The sequence below is a fragment of the Miniopterus natalensis genome, chromosome 1 (assembly GCF_054644295.1).
Source record: "Miniopterus natalensis isolate mMinNat1 chromosome 1, mMinNat1.hap1, whole genome shotgun sequence".
Classification (NCBI taxonomy): Eukaryota; Metazoa; Chordata; class Mammalia; order Chiroptera; family Miniopteridae; genus Miniopterus; species Miniopterus natalensis.
The window spans coordinates 74,572,479-74,593,233 of NC_142081.1; the positions used below are offsets into that span (position 1 = coordinate 74,572,479).

The window sequence follows — 20,755 nt, forward strand, 5'->3', positions numbered from 1 at the left end:
TAGGGGTCCAGAAAGTTTGACACAGAGCCTGGTTGCAAGCCAGAATTTCTTATTCACAGTCCCATGCTTTTTCTTGATTCATGCTCCTTTAACATACTTAAAATGAAATTAAAAATCAGATTTTTAAAAATTTAAACACGTTAATTACAATTCAATAGGTTTCTCTGTGTTATGCTTTTTATGATTCAGAATACAGCTAGATTTACAGTTAGCCTGAAATATCACTAATAATCTGTATCATCTCTGTAGTATTTACTGTTATTACTTTTACACCTTTCAGATTTACCACTTTTTCCCCCTAAAGCTTAATTATAGGTATTTTTTGTTTTTCTTCCTTCCTTTGTCTGTTATTTCCTGAAATACTTTAGAAACCAGTTTGGTTATTCAAATTATTAATATACACTGTCTTTCAAATTAAAGAATGTGAGTAGCCTCTTAACTTCAATCATGAAAAATAACTTCAATCATGAAAAATATGTAAGAGGTGCTTGAAATTTGAGTTGTTTTATGTCTATTTTAAATTAAAATATTATAGATACATATTTTTTACTCCAAACTAGTTTTTTAGAGTTTATTTTCTAATGGAGAATATATTCATAGTTGATGTCAAGTGGAATTTGGCAGAGAGGTAAAGAAGAAGAAGGAGTTTATGGTTTTCTAATAGAAGACATAAGAAAAGAAGTGAATAGAGCTTCTAAACTGGTAAGTAAATTATTTTACTCCCTACACCAAATACTGTAAATATTGTCAATACTAGGGAAGTCTTTATCAGTTTCTTCATTAGATATTTGTAGGACTTTGATTTTGTGTTCCAGTGATTACTTTTGTCAAATATGGTGAATTTTAGAACATTTGTATTTTTGCAAATGAAAGAGAGCTTAACCGCCCCTGGATGATATAGGTGACAGTATTGATTTCACTTCCTTATCTTATTCCCACTGACTCATCATTTCGCCCACACCTACCATCAGAATTATGAACATACTTCTACTTTGCTGTTCTTTAAACTTCAGTCCAGCCACTCACTTTTCATTCTTATACCTCAGTTGCTGGGTTCGAATGATGGGTTAAGGTAAAAATTACACAACTATGTAGACCAATAATTTATGATCTCCACACTTTTTGTGGCCCTTCTATGTGCTTGTGTTCAGTGCCTTCTGTTCTCCAAGGTAAGTATTCTAAGCTTTAACTCATTCATTTCATTATAATATGTGAATCTACTGTGTGATAACTACAAGATGATGTACAAGAAAAGGACTGCAGGTCTTCATGTGGTCTGAGTAGAAATAATGAAAGTGAGAGAATGAGAAGGTTAAATATGAAGATGCAGTAGTGGCCTACAACCTGCAACAGATAATTAAAATAATGTTCTGTTTGCCCCCCTTCCTCTCCCTGTCCGTATCCCACTTATACCCCTTGGCAAATGTGGAACTTAAGGAGGATTGGGAAACAGCTTCATTCAAGACATTCTATAAGGGAAGTGTGTAGAGACCTTTATTTTAGTTAAGGAAAAGAAATGGAGGCAATTATTTTTTAAGATGTTGAGGATGCTGTGGACTTCATGGTAAAGTAGATGCTCTAGAGCACCAGGGAACACATTGAGAGAAAGGTTATCAGTGGTGTATCTATGGGCTGTGTGTGAGTATTAGTATCAAAATTCCTCAACTTCCAGATGATAGTGAACTTGTGAACGGTGGCCTCTAAAGGTTTGGAAATACCTGTTTTCTTAAGATATCTGAATTCTCTCTTGAGTATACTGTATTTGTGAACCTTTGAGAATATCTCGGTCCTGAAGAAGTATCTCTATTTATGACCTTAAACTCAAATTCTCTATATCATTTTATGGAGAGAGCATCAGGTTGGCAAGGTATCCTCTTATCACCTGGTGGTGCTTGAGGGATCAGCATTTAACACTGTCTAATCTCTTCATAAGTGACCATTATAATGGCCATCTCAAAGATTCCAAGGTGTTTTGTACTGCTCTGTATTTTAGTAATGACTGATTCATCTAATAGTCTTTGTTTGTATACCACTGTTGTAGTTCAGTTAGTGGCAGTGGTATTCCTAGAGCTGTCATAATAAATTACCATAAACTAGATTTCTTAAAACAGAAATTTATTCTCTGACAGTTCTGGAGACCAGAAGTTCCAAATCAAGCTGTCAGAATAATTGATTCCTTCTGGAAGTTCTGAGGGAGAATCCATTCCATGCTTCTCTCTGAGCTTCTGGTGGCTGCAGGCAACCTTTGCATTTCTTACTTTGAGACAGCATAACTTCAGTCTCTGCTTCCATTTTCATATGGTCTTCCCCTATGTATGTCTGTGTCTTAAATCTCCCTCTCCTTTCACTCGCAAAGACACCAGTCATTTGATTGAGGGACCACTCTAAATCCAGGATAATCTCACCTTTAGATCTTTAACTTGCTTACATCTACAAAGATGCTATTTCCAAATAAAGTCGCATTCATATTGGTACAATGGATTAAGACTTGAACATATCTTTTGGGGGATCACTATTTAACCCACTGTGGGTATCTAACACTTTTCATTTGGTTAGGATAGAGTGATCTTAGCCTTTTTTTTTTTTTTTTTTTTTTTTACAGATTGGTTTTCAGTATTGTACTACTGTTCTCCTTGGTGAATATTTCCTAATTATGTGTTTTCTATTGACATCTTTTTTAAAATTTATCTTTATTGTTGAAAGTATTACATGTATCCCTCTTCCCCCCCCCCATTGATCCCCTCCACCCTGAATCCTCCCCGCCTCCAGGCCTTCACCACCACACTGTTGTCTATGTCCATGGGTTATGCATATATGCATATAAGTTCTTTGATTAATCTCTCCCCACCCACTCCTCTACCCCCGCCTTCCCACTGAGATTAACCAGTCTGTTCCATGCTTCTCTGTCTCTGGATCTATTTTGTTTCTCAGTCTGTTTTGTTTATTAGATTCCACATATGAGTGAGATATGTAAAACTGAATCAGGAAGAATCAGAAAACCTGAATAGGCTAATAACAACTGATGAAATTGAAGCAATAATAATAAAAACTGCCAGCAAACAAAAGCTCTGGTCCAGATGGCTTTACAGGAGAGCTTTCCAACTCTTTAAGTTGTAGGGTTAGATAGTTTACTAAAAATTTTTCTTCCTTTTTGAGGTAGACCTGTAGTGCTATAAACTTACCTCTCAGGACTGCTTTCGTTGTGTCCCATAGATTTTGGGTTGCTTTGTGTGCATTTTCATTTGTTTCCAGGAAGTTTTTGATTTCTTTCTTGATCTTATTGGTAACCTATTCATTGTTTAATAACATGCTATTTAGCCTCCATGTGTTTGACTGTTATTGAGTGTTTTTACTGTAGTTGATTTCTAATTTCATGCCCTTGTGATATGAGATGCTTCATATGATTTCAGTTTTCTTGAATTTGTAGAGACGGTTTTGTGTCCTATCTTTGTGGCCTGTCTTTGAGCAAGACCCATGTGCACTTGAGAGGAATGTATATTCTCTAGCTTTGGGGTGAAATGTTCTGTAAATATCAATTAACTCAATCTGATTTAGAGTCACTGTTTCTGTGTTGATTGTTTTGTCTGGAAGATCTATCCAGTGAAGTCAATGGGGTGTTAAAGTCCACAACTATGACCGTATTGCTGTTGATCTCTCCCTTAGAGTCCTTAAGCTTATTATTTATTGCCATTTTAATTCTTTGTGCCTATGTTTCTCTCTCTATTTCTTATTATTCAAGCAGTCCCTTTAACATTTCCTGCAGTGCTGGTTTTGTGGTGATAAACTCCTTTAGCCTTTTTTTTGTCTGGGAAGCTCTTTATTTCACTATCTATTTTGAATGATAGCCTTGCTGGATAGACTAGTTTTGGTTTCAGATCCTTGTTTTGCATTACCTTGAGTACTTCATGCCATTCCTTTCTGACCTGTAGAATTTCTGATGAGAAGTCAGCTGACAGCCTTATGGGAGCTCCTTTGTAGGTAACAGATTGCTTTTCTCCTGCTGCCTTTAAGATTCTCTCTTTGTCTTGAATTCTTGGCATTTTAATTAGGATGTGTCTGGGCGTGGGCCTCTTTGGATCCTTCTTGCTTGGGACTCTCTGTACCGCCTGAACTTGTGTGACTTTTTCTTTGACCAGGTTAGGGAAGTTTTCTGCCATTATTTCATCAAACAGATTCTCTGACCCTTGCTTACTTTTGACCTCCTCTGGCACTCCTGTAATACGAATATTGTTACATTTTATGCTGTCCCACAGCTCCCTTAGACTGTCTTCCTGTTTTTTAATTGTTTTTTGTTTTTGGGTCTCTGATTGTGTGATTTTTTTTTTTTTTTTTTTTACCCTGTCTTCTGATTTGCTGATCCAATCCTCAGCTTCCTCTAATCTGCTGTTTATTCCTTCCAATGTATTCTTTATTTCTGCTGTCATTCGTCATTACCTTCATAATTTACATATCTTTTTTCATGCTGTTGAGCATCTTTACAATCAGTATTCTGAACTCTATATCTGATAGATTGCTTATCTCCATTTCATTTAGCTCTTTTTCAGGAGACTTCTCTTGTTCTTTCATTGAGGCTTGTTCTTTTGTCTCCCCTTTTTGGCTGCTTGCTTGGGTTTGTTTTTATGTATTAGGTAGGCCTGCTAGGACTTTGAGTCTTTTTGGAAAGTCTCTGGTGCAGGCCAATGTCAGACACTATTTGTGACTGGCCTTGAGTACCCTGTTTGGAGCTATCAACAACCCCCTCTGTTGATGCTGGGTGTGTTTGAACAGGACCAAGATGCACACCAAATTCTGCTTTTTCAAGGTGTGGGTCCAGAAGCACATCAGACAAAGACTCAAAGCACTCTGAGGTCTGCCTCTGGCTACAGGCTGATTAATCTGATTCTCTTAATGAGCCTCAGGTTGTAGAAACTCCATAGAGTGGGGTGGCTGGTTGTTATTGGTCTTTTTATGAGCCTTAGTTATAGAAACTCTCTGGGGTGCAGGGAGAGGTTTTCCAGGAGGGTGAGGCAGTTGCTTCTCCCTCAGGCAAAAGCTGCTTGGAAGGTAAATGTCTGCCTGAGAAAGATGCCCTCTGCAGTATGGGAGAATGACTGGGCACAGGAATCCAGAGGGGTGCCCTCTGAGCTCTATCTCCAGAGCCCACAACCCTAGATTCTCCTCACACAGCTCTCGTCCACTCTACCCTCCCTCTGCTGGAGCCTAAGGTGAGTGGCTGCACACGAAACTGTGCATTGGCTTTTTAAGAGGGTGCCTGCATTTCCAGCTCTCTCTCCCTAGGCAGGCAGAAATCCTGCTGCTTTTCACAGCCAGATGTTATTTGGACACCTTTCTCAGTTCTGGTGCTCTAGGCTGGGAACCCTAGCCTCGGGTTTAGGCCCCAGAGTCCTCAGTGGGGACCTCCCACAGCTGAGATGTCCCTCCAGACCTTCAGCTGCTGCCTGTGGGAGCCCAGCCAGCCCTCTCGTGCCTCTGCACATCCTACCAGTCTCTATGCTATCTCTACTTTTCATCCTTGGTTATGAGGGTGCTCTCCAGCTAGTGTTCAGTTGATTATTCAGGTTGGTTTTTCTATATTTTAACTGTAATTCCAGTTTGGTCCCAGGAGAGTGTCAATGTAGCTTCCACTCAATCAGCCACCGTCTTTAATCTTTCCTATTGATATTTGAATGAGACTTTCATGTATAGCCATTTTATTCATAAACCCTTCTGCTTTTTTAGCAAGTAGGAAGGAAAAGAAACTTCTCTTTCTCATTCACATGTTAGGTTACAGATGTTTCCTATATCAGAAATTGTTATAGGAATGAATCTTTAATGTCTTTAGGTTGTTTCTGGATAGAACAATGTTTTCAGGAAATTTCTTTAGTATACTATCACCACAGCTGTTTGTTTTATAATGAAGATAATTTTTAGCTCTGTAGTGCTCAAATCTTCTATGTCATGGCCCCTGTTTTCATATTTTTTCTTAGAAATGCTGTGTTTGCAAGAAAACTGGTGCTTCAATTGGATGTGTTGCACCTCGGTGTAAACGAAGTTATCATTTCCCTTGTGGACTTCAGAGAGAATGTATTTTCCAATTCACTGGCAATTTTGCGTAAGTTAACTGCTGAATATGAAAGATATGGTTAAAGAAAAGTCGATAATGGATATGGATATTCCAATGATAAAAATTTTTTGTTAAACTTTTTTCAAATTTGCACTGAGTTTATACATTTTACATATATATATGTATATACGTATATATGTATATATATAGAGAGAATATATATATACACATATATATGTATATATAGAGAGGGAATATCTATGTAGTCATTTCTATCTGCAGTCATTTCTATCTGATTTGTTTCCTTTATGGAGTCATTTCTGTCTGCAAAGTCTTGGGAATTGCCATCTCTGAAATTAGCTTATTTACCTTTAGCTTTCAGCTCTAGAATATAATATGGAACTGTTAATGTGTATTCATAGTGAAAATTTTTACCTTATATGATTCTAGATTTTTATATCACTCTTTAGATTTAATAGTCCAATTTTTTCCCCCAAAGCCATACTTATTTCGCATTGAGTTAACTGAAAGCATATAAATTTGGAGTCCAAAAAATAAATATTACACCCTGGGCTGCTCCTGAAATTACTTCTTGAATGCAGCTTTAAACACCAGAATTTTATGAATTTTGATATTTGTTATCATAAGCGTTCTATTTCTTTTAGTCTTTGTGTTTTTGACCAATTTAATGGATTTTTACTATGTACAAACACTGCAGTTTAGATAATACAAATGGAAATAAATTTAGTGGGTTAGGAATAAGTTATTATTTTCATTTTGTTATGTGGTTAAATATTTAAATGTTAAATTCCTTTAATTTTGTGCTATGTTGAATACAATGGTGTGTACATTCTGTTGCTAACGATCTTATATAGGATTTTCAACATAATATTAGTTCCTGAGATTCTGTAAGGTAAGGCTTACCACCAAAAGGTTCACATTTTGAAAGTTCAGTTAGTCATGGTCATCGATTGTGAAACTGATTTATAGTGCCAAAGTTTCAGTCTGTTTTAGGTTAGTTATAAAGAGATATGAATGAAGTTTCTCTTATAAATGTAAATTGTAATGCCATCCTAGTTGTGCTTTGTAATTGGTTTTAAATAATTTATATTTTTAGGTCATTTTGTTGGAACCATCGACCTGTTCAAATAATTACACCTAATAATTATAGAGACTCCTTACCGTGCACCATTTGCTTGGAATTTATTGAGCCTATTCCAACTTACAGCATATTACGAAGTCCTTGTTGTAAGAATGCTTGGTTTCACAGAGACTGTTTACAGGTAAGATGTTTTCTGAGCCTTTTCTGATATAAAATTTGTTGGTTGCTGATTTGAACTTAAAATTGGAAAGAATTAACATATGTATTTTAATTCACACTACTTGTAACTTTTCAAAACAACTTTATTAAAATGCCTTCTTGACAAAAAAGCCAACTTTAATCTTAAGGAAATCTGATTATCCATAGATCTGTTAATATGTAACATATTAATAGGTAATTTGCTATGTAAAATTGTTCATAAGCCTTATGTTAAAGGTTAATGCTTAATGTGCTCCATTTGCAATATAAAATGTAATATTTCTGCTATGTGGTGGGGATTTGTCATAGGTGATGAGAGACAAAGGATATTAGAAGAGCAATAATATTTTTATGAATTAACTTTTAATGACAAAATGTGAATAAAATTAAAGTATTGTTATCTGAAATAAATAAATAAATACATAAATAAATAAATAAATAAAAACAGCTTTATTGAAGCATATTTTACATGTAAAATTCACCCTATTGAAGTATGCAATTAATATTTTAATATTTTAGATACTACTTTTTAATGTATATTTACCTAAGGATTTTGTTTGTATTTCACAATGAATAAAACACAAATTTTAATTCTCAAGTTATTTATATATTTAAGCTTAGAAAAACCAAGATATGTGAAATGATCATTTAATTGTAAGCTGATATCTTTAAATGTTAGAGGCCTTTTTTCTTGTATGTCAAACTTGTTGTCAAGTTTTCAAGTAAATGAAATAATGTAAAACCTGGCATAAAACAATTTAATATTATTTTATTCAGAAGATACTTGACAGTTAAGAAGATCTCAGTTATTAATAGCATCAAATATGTAGTATTCATGTATGAAAGTGCCAACTGATAGTTATAGTTAATAGAATGACAAATAACAAAGGGTTTACTTAAGTTTAATACTGTTTTGAAAGCTTGCCTTTTATTATTGTTTACTAAAATGGAAAGTTACTACTGATTACAGATTATCCACAGAAGTGTTCTTTAAAGTTAGGAAATATTGTAAACCCTTTTATATTTCAATGGTCTTAAAAGTACTAACAGTAGTCAAAGTAGTAAAGCTTAATTGATTACTTTCTATTTTTTGTATGAGCCTTGAACGTTTATATTTAGGACTATTCAGTGAAAAGTGGCAGGATGGAGCCTATTTTGTTGGGTAAATATTAGAAATTCTGTTAATTCTTACAAAGAAGTGTTTGTAAAAGGATCCAAAGGGTGCAAGTTCATAAACATCATAAAGTGTTATCTTTACTTACTGAAGAAGAAGGTCACATTATATGAGGATCTTAAAAAAGTAATTTATCTTAATTAAGGGTTTGTATTTGAATGAGTGTAATTGCTGCCAAATGTATCTTGTTAATTTTGTAACAGTATGTTATTTTTCAAGATGAGTAAGATTTGCCTCATTTATGTGTTAATAATGAATCAGAGAGAGGTTCTCAGACTTGACCTAGTATTCATAGGGCTTTTTGTGAACATTCTGGAAATAACAAGTTTCTAATTCTGTCTTTAAAAAATAGAAAAATATTACAAACAAAATTGTACATCTACTTTATGCAAATATATAAAAATACAGCCACATGAATACCTGTCTTATGATATAAATATTAATAAGCAATTGTTACTTGATTGAAGTTAACTCATATTCTCTGTAGGAGGTCCAGTGGCTTTTCCACCCTGGTACTAGAGTCTTAACTGAAATAATAAATGGAATCTACCCTGCCTAGATAGCTACAACAATGCTTGAATAATTTTTTTAAATATCTGAACTTCATTAATATAAAAGAGTCGAAGGAAGAACAAACCTATGCAATAGAATGAGAACTGTATATGGTTAAGCAAATTTCATTGTTTTTACCACTTCAAATGCTGTATACATTAGGATTTTGTGAGGAGAGACTATAGGTTAATATCCCCCCCAAAAAAAATGATGGCAACTTTTCACTCTGGATATGTAGGGAATTGTCACTGTTCTTGTTCAGTTTGGATTTCTCCACCATTGTTCTGGTCTTGGTATCTTCCAAATGTCCTATGGTGTTTTTCCCCCCATACTAGACATTTACTTTCTTGTATCATGTCCTATAGTAACTTGTTGCTTTCCTGCCGCATGTTAGCTTGAACCTGGGCTTCTCTTGGTTCACTTCTTTGTTCATCATCCACAGATCATTCTCTAAGTCTGTCAGGTCTACCTAATAGATATTTTTTGTATATTTTTTTGTTGCTGCTCTCTGCCCTCTACATGGTTTAACTTCAGGCACTTTTTTTTTTTTTAATTAGACTTTTGTAGGAGCCTACTAACTGGTCTTTCTCCCGCGTGCCTTATTTCCTATCATTTCTTCCCACTACTGGCTTTTATTTACCTGTTTAGCCTCATTACTTAGTTCAGTGTGACCAGCATGTAATGCCTAAGTATATTAATTTCACATGTGCTTACTGTTACCACTGAGACTTGATATCTGCTATTTTTTAGTTTTGTAATATCTTTTGTCCTGTTTTCCTGGCACACCCCTGTATCTTCTTCCAAAATCATCTTTCATCCTTGTGACATTTTTGTCAGGTTCTTTTTATCCTTTTTTTCTCTTTCCTTTTTTAATTCTCACACAAGAATATTTTTTCCATTGCTTTTTCAGAAAGAGTCGGAGGGAGAGAGAGAGAGAGAGAGAGAGAAACATTGATGTGACAGAGATACATCGAGTGGTTGCTTCCTGCTCGTGCCCTGACCAGGGCTGAGCCTGCAACCGAGGTACGTGCCCTTGGCCAGAATCAAACCTGGGGACCCTTTGGTCCCGGTGCCAACGCTCTAACCATTGAGCCAAAATGGCTAGCGCGTGTCAGGTTCTTATATAGACTGAGGTACTTCTTTCTCTCTCTTCCATGTATACACTTAAAAAAACTTTTGCACTGTATCATAATTGTATACTTGTATGCCTACTCATAAGAATTCCTTGAAGTAAAATCCAAGTCATCTTATATTTCTCTTTTTGGTACATAGCATAGTGTTTGGCACCTATGTAGTAGGGGTTAAATATTTGTTAATGTGTGCTGAATGTAAAGATGAATGTGTGCTGCTCGTTTCTCTTTTACTGGGTATTGGATACCGTTTCTAATAGGCTTATACTTTTCTGTTTCCTTCTGCATACCCTCTGCCTGCTGCTTCTGTATTTGTAGTTGCTGAAGAGTGAGAATAGGTTTCATACTTCTCCCCTTTTAGGAAGAAAACTAACAGATTGAGTTCAAAATAGAACCAAGGATGCTTTTTATGTAACACTTATTTAAACATCTTTCTTAGATGAAATAACTCAAGATTTTTACTATTTTATTCACAGACATGGACAACACAATATTTGGGAATAGAAATGATATTAGACACCAGAGGTTGAGAGGAATATATGGGTGAATATATAGTAAAGCTAAGAATGACCAATTCATTTAGCTTAATTTTTTTTTACCATTGGGGGAAAAGATCTCCACATTTTAGTGGGATAACTTAGTTTATCAAAGTTTGAGAACCGTTAGTGTACAAAATAAGATTTCATAATATATTAAGTGAAAAATAGCATATGTTCTGTTAGCTATAAAGTTCATAACCTAACTTGTTAAATTGTTAATAGATTTTCTATTTTTTGCTATAGGTTCAAGCAATAAATGCAGGAGTGTTTTTCTTTAGGTGCACAGTATGTAATAATAGTGACATATTTCAGAAAGAGATGTTGAGAATGGGAATTCATATTCCTGAAAAGTGAGTAACATATAGTCTTTTGACAAAGATGTTTTATAAGTGGGATTTAATAACAGTGGAAATAATTATTTAAGTCTGACTATGTGATGATGGACAAGCAGCCATTTCAAATGGGGAAATGTAAAGCCACCCCTGCCATCTCCCCCTTCTTCTCCTCAGATTGCTAGTTCTTGAGAGCAGGGACTGTGACTTAAATGTCTCATTAGTTGATTTATAGTCTCTTAATAAACACGTCAGCTGTATACAATATTAATTGATTTATACACAAGTATAGTAGGCTTCAAAATGGTATGTATAAATTAAGAGAATCAAGGTGTGATTTAAAATGTATGAGAATTTTGTTAGTACTTAAAGATGAATCCAGAAATAATGGTACTAAACTTGAAGTAAATGGAAGTGAAATGTTAAAAATGTAAGTTTTAGAAAATTTCTGCTTAATTTTTCTTTTAGCATTTGAAAAGTCACTGTGAGACTAAGTGTAAGATAAAATGACACTAATGGATTTATGTCTTGAAGAGAATGATTAATCCCAAAAAGAACAAGTTTAAGCCTCATTCCTGAGTACAGTTATGTGAAAAGTTTTTATTTTTAGGTTCATTATCAATCCTTTTATGTAACATTTTAGGTCAAAGTATATTTTATGTCTTGCTTCATTTGTAGAGATGCATCTTGGGAATTAGAGGAAAATGCTTATCAAGAGCTTCTGCAGCACTATGAGCATTGTGATGTACGAAGATGTCGTTGCAAGGAAGGGCGAGACTATAATGCACCTAATAGGTATATCAGGAAGTTCACTTGTGCTTAATTAGTGTTCTTATTGAAACCTTCAGCTTAGAAAGCAGAATTATAGTTAGTGAAATGTGTTTGCTCTTAGGATGTTTGAAGATTTAACTTTATTAAGTGTGTATTTACATCTGTTTATAGAAAAATTACTGCACTCAGCATAATTGCAACTTGTTTCCTTGGTGTATTTTCGTAAGGCTCTATTTTTTAGTGCTGCACTGGTCTTGTATGGTAGCCACTAGGCACTTGTGGCTGTTGAACACTTGAAATGTGGCTATTCCCAATTGAGAGGTGTTGTTAAGTGTCAAATACACATAAGACTTAGTGTGTGTTTTAGTTTGCTAGGGCTGCCATAACAAAATACCACAAACTGGGTGGCTTAAACAATAGAAATTTGTTTTCTCACAATCCTAGAGGCTAGAAGTCCATGATAATGGTATCCACAGATATGATATCTTCTGAAACCTCTCCTTGGCTTGCACATGTCTCCCTTCTAGCTATATCTTCAAGGATTGTCCCTCTGTCTTTGTCCAGTCATATTGGATTACAGTCCACCAATATTACTTCATTTTATCTTAATTATCTCTTTAAAGGCCCTATTTCTAAACATAGTCACATTGTGAGGTGCTGGGTGGTAGGACTCCAACATATGAGTAGATACAATTCAGCCTATAACAGTTAAGAAAAAAGAACTGAAAATATCTTAATTTAATATTTATTACATGTTGAACATAATGATAATATTTTGGAAATATTCAGATTCATTTCACCTGTTTCTTTTACCTTTTAATTATGATTACTACTAGAAAAGTTTAAATGACATATATGATTTGCATTGTATTTCTATTGGATGGCCCTGTTTAGAGGTTAATTTAACTAGATTAATCTAGCAAGGTTTCTTTTGGACCACTATAAAAAGGGTTTGGCATTTGAAATTTATTGGTTACTCCTTTGTTACGTCAGTAGACATTTTTAAGATGCAGAATAAAAAGTAACAAAGCCATTTTTGTTGAAATTTATGTAGGAAATTTTACTAAATTTCCCCCCCTGTTATACAGTAGTATTTGAACATGGCAAGGTGAAACTTAAAGTGCAGAGCAAAATATTGGGAGCCTTGTTCCTCATGGAAAGGGAGCTACTACTAATTTGGGAAGACTTAGTTGAGGTCTTGGCAGCTTTGGAAAGTTTCCCTTAAGCAGCTGTTACCTCTCCTGATTTCCCATTCTGAACTGAGTTTTCCCTTCATTATGCTTGTTACAATATGATTGACATTATTTAAATTTGTCTTTGTCATTAGACTAAAAATTCTTTAAGGGCAGAGATCTCTTTTAACATGTCAAATAATGTGCAATTACATTACTTAATATGGTGACTCTGCATATTCAGTAATACACCTCTCAAGGGTTGTGCTGAGATACAGATGAGATAATGTAAACAATAAAGTACTTTACAGTCCTAAGAAGCAATGCAATCATTAATGTTGATATTTTCTAAATTTATTTTAGACTCTTTTAAACCACTGGCCTATCAGCTACCAACTTTGTTTTTTTCCAGCAGCTACTTGAGATTACTCTCCCTTGCCTTTTCTCCTGGGACAGGGATACCTGCTATCTAAATGCTTTCTTTGTAATCTCACTCCCTCTCATCCTAGTGACAGGAAGGCAGTTTTGCTGAAAGGCAACATGGTATAATGGTTAACAGCATGGGGCTGACATCAGGTAAAGTGGGTTGGAAGCCTCACGCTGAGATTTACTAGCACAGAGTAAACTTGATTGGGCAAGTTATTTATTCCTCTATGCCTTGGTTTCCTGTCTTTAAAATGGAGGTCACAGTGGTTTTTCCTACTACTAAAATTGTGAGGATTAAACTTTTCATGTAAAGAATGAGAACTGAGCCTAGTGTATAGTAAGCACTCATGTTAGATGTCATCCTTCTTTCTCTTCATCATTAGCTGACAGAACTATCTGGAGAAGGGGAGCTGGGACACACAGACACACATCTACATACCCCATATCCACACAAAGGGAGTTTCGCCCACACCTACCAGAGAGGAGGGTATCCAGTTACTTCTCTCATCACCTACACATCTACACACTCAGGAGGTATATCCATTTTTATACAGAGTGTACTCATAACCAAACAAAGAGGAAGCCTCACACGACCCTCCCCCATACAGAAAATGTAAATGTGGACTGGCACACAGACACTACACAGTGGGTGGGGGTTGAGAGGGAAACAGATAAGAGAGAATCCAAATGTGGGCCTGGTAGTGAGTCTGGGTCTTATTGAGCTGCACAATACCTGAGATGTCTAAGCAAGCTTTTTTAAGGAAATAATCCCTCACCTTGGATGGGAAAGATAATATTTTAGGTAAGGTAATGTATTTACTGAATCCCTCTTCTGTATCAGATACACTGCCATAGTCATCTCCAAATATAAAAGAAAAAATATTTTTCCTTTAATCATATTTCTGATGTTTCTATTCTTTGTGTATGTGCACGTTCAAGTTCATGTACATGTTGATATTTAAGTTAGAAAATATTTAGAGGAGGAGATCATAAACATAAATAATGAAATAGAAAAAATGCTTTAAGAAAAGGTAATGCAGTAACAAAGCAAATAATCTTTTTTTCTCCTTTGGGTTGGTTTTGTGTGTCAGGTTGTCAGTGAGGCCTGCAGAGTGTGGGTGGCTGGAATTTGACTAAGTTAATACCAAAATGTCAACATTTGCTTCTCTTTGTCTCCTCAGCAAATGGGAAATAAAGCGTTGTCAGTCTTGTGGTTCAAGTGGAACACATTTAGCCTGTTCCTTACTACAGTCATGGGAACAAAATTGGGAGTGTTTGGAATGTAGAGGTATTACCTACAACTCAGGTAATATTTTGTAATTTTGAATAAAGATGTTCTTATTAAACTTATATTATTAAAAAGCTTCTATCTATATTTCTGTTATGCTCACATTGGGTTTTAAATCTGCAGGGGGTTTCCAAAAAGCCAAAAAACATACATTACCCAACACTAACAATGTTGGAATAAATGATTGCTTGTTGGAAGAATCATCACCTAAATTACCCAGACAGTCACCTGGAGCCCAGCATAAAGATCTGCTGAGGTGTGTATTTTGAATTGGAGAAAAATATAAAATTCAGAAAATTAAACAGGAAGTGTCTATATACATTCAGAATATTAGCTGATCTTTACAGTAGTCTGGTAGAATGATTTTCAAACAGCAGGACCCAACATTTGATCATGAAATCATGCAACCAGCATTTAAAAAAGAAGGTGAAACAGGATAGATTATAATATAAAGTATCATATTGCATTGCAAATAGAAAGAGTGTATATAAAATAATTATAGTATTTTATTGTATACTGAGTCATGATGTAAAATACATTTTTATTATAGATCATTTTCAAGATAATTTAAAAACACGGATCTGGAAAGTGTCCTTAAACTGTTATTTGGTTCTAGAGTAAGATGGGAAATTAACATGAATACCATGTTAACTTTATTTAAAAGAAGGAATTATATTTAGTACGGAGGGCTAATTATTTTTATTTTGCAATCATTTGTTTGTTTAATGTATTTACTGTCAAAGTCCGATCTAAATGTCAGCTGTATAGGAAGTTTAAGGCATACTTACAAGTATTTTATTAATGCCTAACTGTTTTCATAAGACAGAAAAATGAGTAACTTCCAAAATCATTCTTAACCATTTAAATAAGACTAGAATTACATCTTCATACTGTGTCAGGTGTTTGTCCAACTGAAGTTAGGATTTTTAAGTATATGTGGCTTTATAAAAGAAGTTCATAGAGCCTTGTTGTAGCCAATAGGGAAAAAATAGACAAAAGTAACATTAGTAGCTAAGCATGAGGAAGTACATTTTGTTAAAAATAGTATCAAGTTAAAATTTAGAAGGAGAAGAGAATTTTTGTGAAAATATTTGATAACTAAATTTGCAGATAGAAGTAGAATACTATTTAAAAAGTGAAGAATTGCTATTTTAAGATACCACTGTATTAACTGAAAATTTCTTATACTTTTACACTTTTAGTATAAAAAACTGTTCACATTAGTTTTAAATGATTTTAATGTTTCTAAAGATGTTATACCAGGGAAGTTTGAGTCCTTGCTCCTGCTTTAATATGTCATGTTCTAGAAGAATAGCATTAGTATTCCCATTCCAGACAGGAGCAAAGAATCAGCTTGCGTCAAGAAGGTATATTTCTGAAGAAATATCTTCCAAAAGTTTTTGGTTTTGCTCAACCTGGGTTAATAAATAGAGTAGAGGGTTGTGTGAAGAAAGAAAAACAAAACCTGCCCCACATTAGGACATTATAATATGTTAGGATGGGAAAAATTTATATTTGATGTAGAAAGATAATACATGACATTGCCCCAAACAGGATCATTTTGAGTACATCAAGTCCAATTATAGATAGAGAAACTGAGGCAAGGAGCAACTGAGTTAGTCTATACAACAGCCTGGAGGTCATTTTAAGCCGGATTACTGGGCCTCATGCTCAGAGGTTCTGATTCCATTTATCTCTGTGGGGCTTCAGAATTTGCATTTCTAGCAAATTTCCACATGCTGCTGCTGCTGGTGGTGGTCTGGGACCACACTGAGAATGACTGGTATAGACTAAAAAGTAGGGGTTGCAAATTCTGTGTATAATATTAGTTCTACTATTAATTAACTTTATGATTAAAAATACATTGTAATTTCTTAAAACTATAGTTCTCTCATATAGTAAGCAGAGACTATGTTTGCTTTATTTTTAAAGGATCTAGTGAACATGAAATAAGATACAGTTAAGTAAGTGTATGTTGTAGCCATTGGCCAGAAAGGTGAGAGTTTGCGCTTCTGACTCTTATACCTAAATCTACTGAATTGCTCAAATTTAAGATAATCATCTGTCAATATTCTCATAAATCATTTATGACATTATTTTAATTTGGTAGAAGACTGGGGAGGAGGAATTAAGAATTTTGAACTAAAGTTATTAAATAACTGGTTTGGGTTCCAGTGGCAGCCATTGTCTGCCTTTGGGTGGGAGTTGGGAAGAACTTTTTTCAATCCTTTTTTGTTTCTTTTTTTACTGTATACTGTCATGTCATATAAAGTATTTTAGAGTCCTTACCTCTGTGTTTAAATTCATGTTTTATAGGCAAGGCAACAAATTTAAAAGAGACATTTCAACAATAATTATAGAGTTAGGATTTCAAATTATTAAAAAAACTAAAAGATTATATATCAACAAAGCCGATATCTGGAATAGTGCCTTAAATGGATTCAAAAATCAGAAGTTTAATCCTTCGCACACCATTGAAATTGTATATGTTAATGAAAAGGATAATTTTGGAACAGAGCATCCTGGATCAAAGCAAGAATTCCTAAGTCTTTTAATGCAACATCTTGAGAACTCACCATTGTTTGAAGGGACCTTGTCAAAGAACTTGTCCCTAAATTCTCAAGGTAATTATTTATTATTATACATACTGCATGTACCATGTGTAAAGGAAGAGATAGCTGGTTAGAATTGATATTCAATACATGTGGCTGAAATGTATAATTTACTTTGCTGATAAAATACTGATAGAATCACAGAAAAGGGGGATTGGGAATGATAGTTTTAAAAGCAAATTTTGTAGTGAAACATTTTCTTTAAGAATGTTCTTGCCCAGCCGGGCATGGCTCAGGGGTTGAGTGTCGACCTGGGATCCAGGAGATCGGGGTTCAATTCCCAGTCAGGGCACATGCCCAGGCTGCGGGCTACAGCCAATCAATGACTCTCTCATCATTGATGTTTCTCTCTCTCTCTCTCCCCGTCTCCCTTCCTCTCTCTGAAATCAATAAAGATATATTAAAAAAAAAAAAAGTTCTTAATTTCTTTATAGCAATATCTTACTTGAAGTGATTCTGTAATTAACTGCAATATCTTAAAAATGTATTTTATATCCATTCTAATTTTATTTGAATAGAGTGGCCAAATGGGATGAATGATTATCTGAGCCCTTCTTGTTCAGATATTTAGAATTTGCAGTTGGCATCTTTCTTCATAACCTAGGATTTTTTATAACATAATTTTCTGGTCCACATGTAACAGATTTTTAAATACACTTTTGCTTTCAAGAATTTTTCTTATACAATTACATATATGATATTTTTCTGTCTTTATTTCTAGTGAGGAATTACTATGATTAAAACAGGCATCTCAAAACACTGGTTAATTCTAGCATTCATTTTTAGGAGCTTTTATACCACTTTTGCTGTAATAGGAAATTCGAAAGAGTGAGAAGACTTAATTCATTCCATTTGAATTTCTTCCTATATGTTCCCTAGAACTTTCTCACTGTTACCTGAAGCATCATTGAAATAATTGAGAAACTACCAAAGGTCATTTGTACTATTTACAGTACACACAGTTTAATTCTATACTTCCTTTAAATTAATCTGGCATTTTTATTAAAATTGAAAATGCATATATCTTTAACACAGCAATGTACACCTTTGAAAATATATTTAAGAGAGTAAAATTGCATATGAATATATATTAAATGTATATATTTGCATATAAATGCATATATTTAAGACTGTTTACTATGGCAATTCTTTATTAGCCAAAACTAGGAAAACAATTGAAGGTCTGTCTATAAGGTAGTGATTGAGTTTTTTAAGTTATAGAATTTTAGCCTATAGAATACTATGTAGTCGAGTAAAATAATGAGGTGCATTTTTACGGATTGTCTTAGACATGTATCAATACATAATAAAGAATGATATGTATATATACAAAATAATATGTATATATATTATAGTTGATAATATAAAGTATAAAGAATGATAAATATATGCGCATATGCTTTCTAAATAAAGGAAGTATAGAGGGACTCATTTGAAATTGTTAGTAAGATTAACAAAGGGTCATTAATGCCCACTTGAGGCAAGATGGGAAGCAACACAACTTTACTTTATAAACATCTTTATCTTTGGAAGTGTTTTTGCAAGCATGTATTGCTGTTTGATTCAAAAGACTAAAGAAAAAGAAAAGCCATTACATGTGTTGGCTGGCCGAGCTCCTGGTATAAATAAATACCTGTTGAATGAATAAATAAATATCTTGGATCTATCCTCAAAAAAAAAAAAAATTCCAAGTAATCAGTAATGTTCACTCAAGGCAGTTTTGGTACAGTGGAGAGTACATGAATTTAAGTCACAAAATCTGAATTCATTTTGTACACATCACTTAAGTAGCTTTAAATCCTTAGATTAATTATGTAACCTCTCTGGATCTCAATTTCTTCATCTGTAAAATGTGACTAATACACTTAAAAGTTATTGTTAAGGAAATTTTATTATTTCAAGTATTGTTGATTACTAATAAGTTGCTTTGAACAGTTTTTAGAAAAAATAAATGAAAATTTACATGATATTCTTTTGACATAAAGTAGCTAAAACATTTTAAATGGTAAATTTAAAAAATATTAAAAACTGTGACATGGTAAGATAGCATATACTGTTGGGATTAAATTTGTGTCATTTTGGAACATAATTTGGCAACAGTAAAATGTTCATATCCTTTGAACCACTAATACTTTATCTATCCTAATTTATCCTAATCAAATAAAGATATATAAACAAAAATATGTAAATAGGTATTGATCGTATAATGTCACTTAGCAAGGGTGCCAGTAATAAAGGGATGGTTTATTTTGCTGCACGTCTGTAACTTAGTCTTAATGCATTCCTTAACTAGGTTTCAATAATTTTTTTTAATGTATATCTTTATTGATTTCAGAGAGAGGAAGCGAGAGGGAGAGAGAGATAGAAACATCAATGATAGAGTCATTGATCAGCTGCCTCCACGCCCCCACTGGGGATTGAGCTCACAACCCCTGCATGTTCCCTGACCGGGTATCAAACCTCATATCTCCTGGATCATAGGTCGATGCTCATACGCTGAGCCATGCCAACCAGGCTTAATAATTTTTAAATAATATAAAAAATTTACAATATAATAAGTTGAAAAAAGCAGAGGTCAAACTATTTTTGTATATATTTATATACACACAGGACACAAGTATACCAAAGTGTGTACACTGGTGATCATGGTGGGAGGATTATAGGTGTTTTTTTTTTTAAGAGTTTCTGTATATTATTTCTACAACAGGTTATTTTTATTCAGAAAAATTTTTTGTATATTTTAGGTGAAATCTATATTTTATATGTTATAGCTTCTATGAATTGTTATTTCCCATTTATCTAATGCTTAGGTTTTTTTGATTTTTAATTTATTACATATGTATTTATTATATATGATGTTATAATAATAAAAGAAGTATATTTGATGTATTTCCATCTATTTACAGCTCTGAAAGAGAATCTTTACTATGAAGCTGGCAAAATGCTTGCCATTTCTTTGGTTCATGGTGGTCCTTCACCTGGTTTCTTTTCTCAGACCTTGTTTAACTGCCTTGTTTGTGGACCAGAAAATACCTTACCAACTTTAGATGATGTTTCAGACTTTAATGTGGCACAGATTTTAATCAGGGTAAGAAATGTGTATGTTTATTAAAATGCAGACTACATTCTAAGTAGATTTGAATATAAGTGATGGATCTACAATAGAATAATAATCCTCTGTGGAGTAGTTAAGGGGTCAGTATTTCTGTTTACCAGCAGAGTTCACAACCAGTTAAAAGATAGATGTAAAGGTCAGACAGCTAGAGATAAAGTACCAGGTTTGATTTGATAAAACCAAATGGATAATGTGACTTCAGCCTGTGGTCAAAATGACTTGCTAACATTTCTCAGAACTAGATGGATTTATCTGCCCTGCTAAAGACAGTATAAGATGGGTTCCTTTTTTCTTATTAGGG

General features: G+C 34.0%; 1 protein-coding gene across 1 annotated transcript in view; it reads left to right on the plus strand.

Annotated features, from left to right (window-relative positions):
- The window catches only part of G2E3 (G2/M-phase specific E3 ubiquitin protein ligase), a 64,074-nt gene that overhangs the window by 28,110 nt on the left and 15,209 nt on the right, over positions 1-20,755 (plus strand). The window contains exons 4-12 of the mRNA XM_016209512.2: positions 601-702; positions 5,967-6,091; positions 7,161-7,326; positions 10,982-11,088; positions 11,749-11,865; positions 14,621-14,745; positions 14,851-14,983; positions 17,044-17,351; positions 20,246-20,427. Coding sequence (XP_016064998.1) covers positions 601-702; positions 5,967-6,091; positions 7,161-7,326; positions 10,982-11,088; positions 11,749-11,865; positions 14,621-14,745; positions 14,851-14,983; positions 17,044-17,351; positions 20,246-20,427 — 1,365 coding nt within the window. The remainder of the gene's footprint in view (positions 1-600; positions 703-5,966; positions 6,092-7,160; positions 7,327-10,981; positions 11,089-11,748; positions 11,866-14,620; positions 14,746-14,850; positions 14,984-17,043; positions 17,352-20,245; positions 20,428-20,755) is intronic.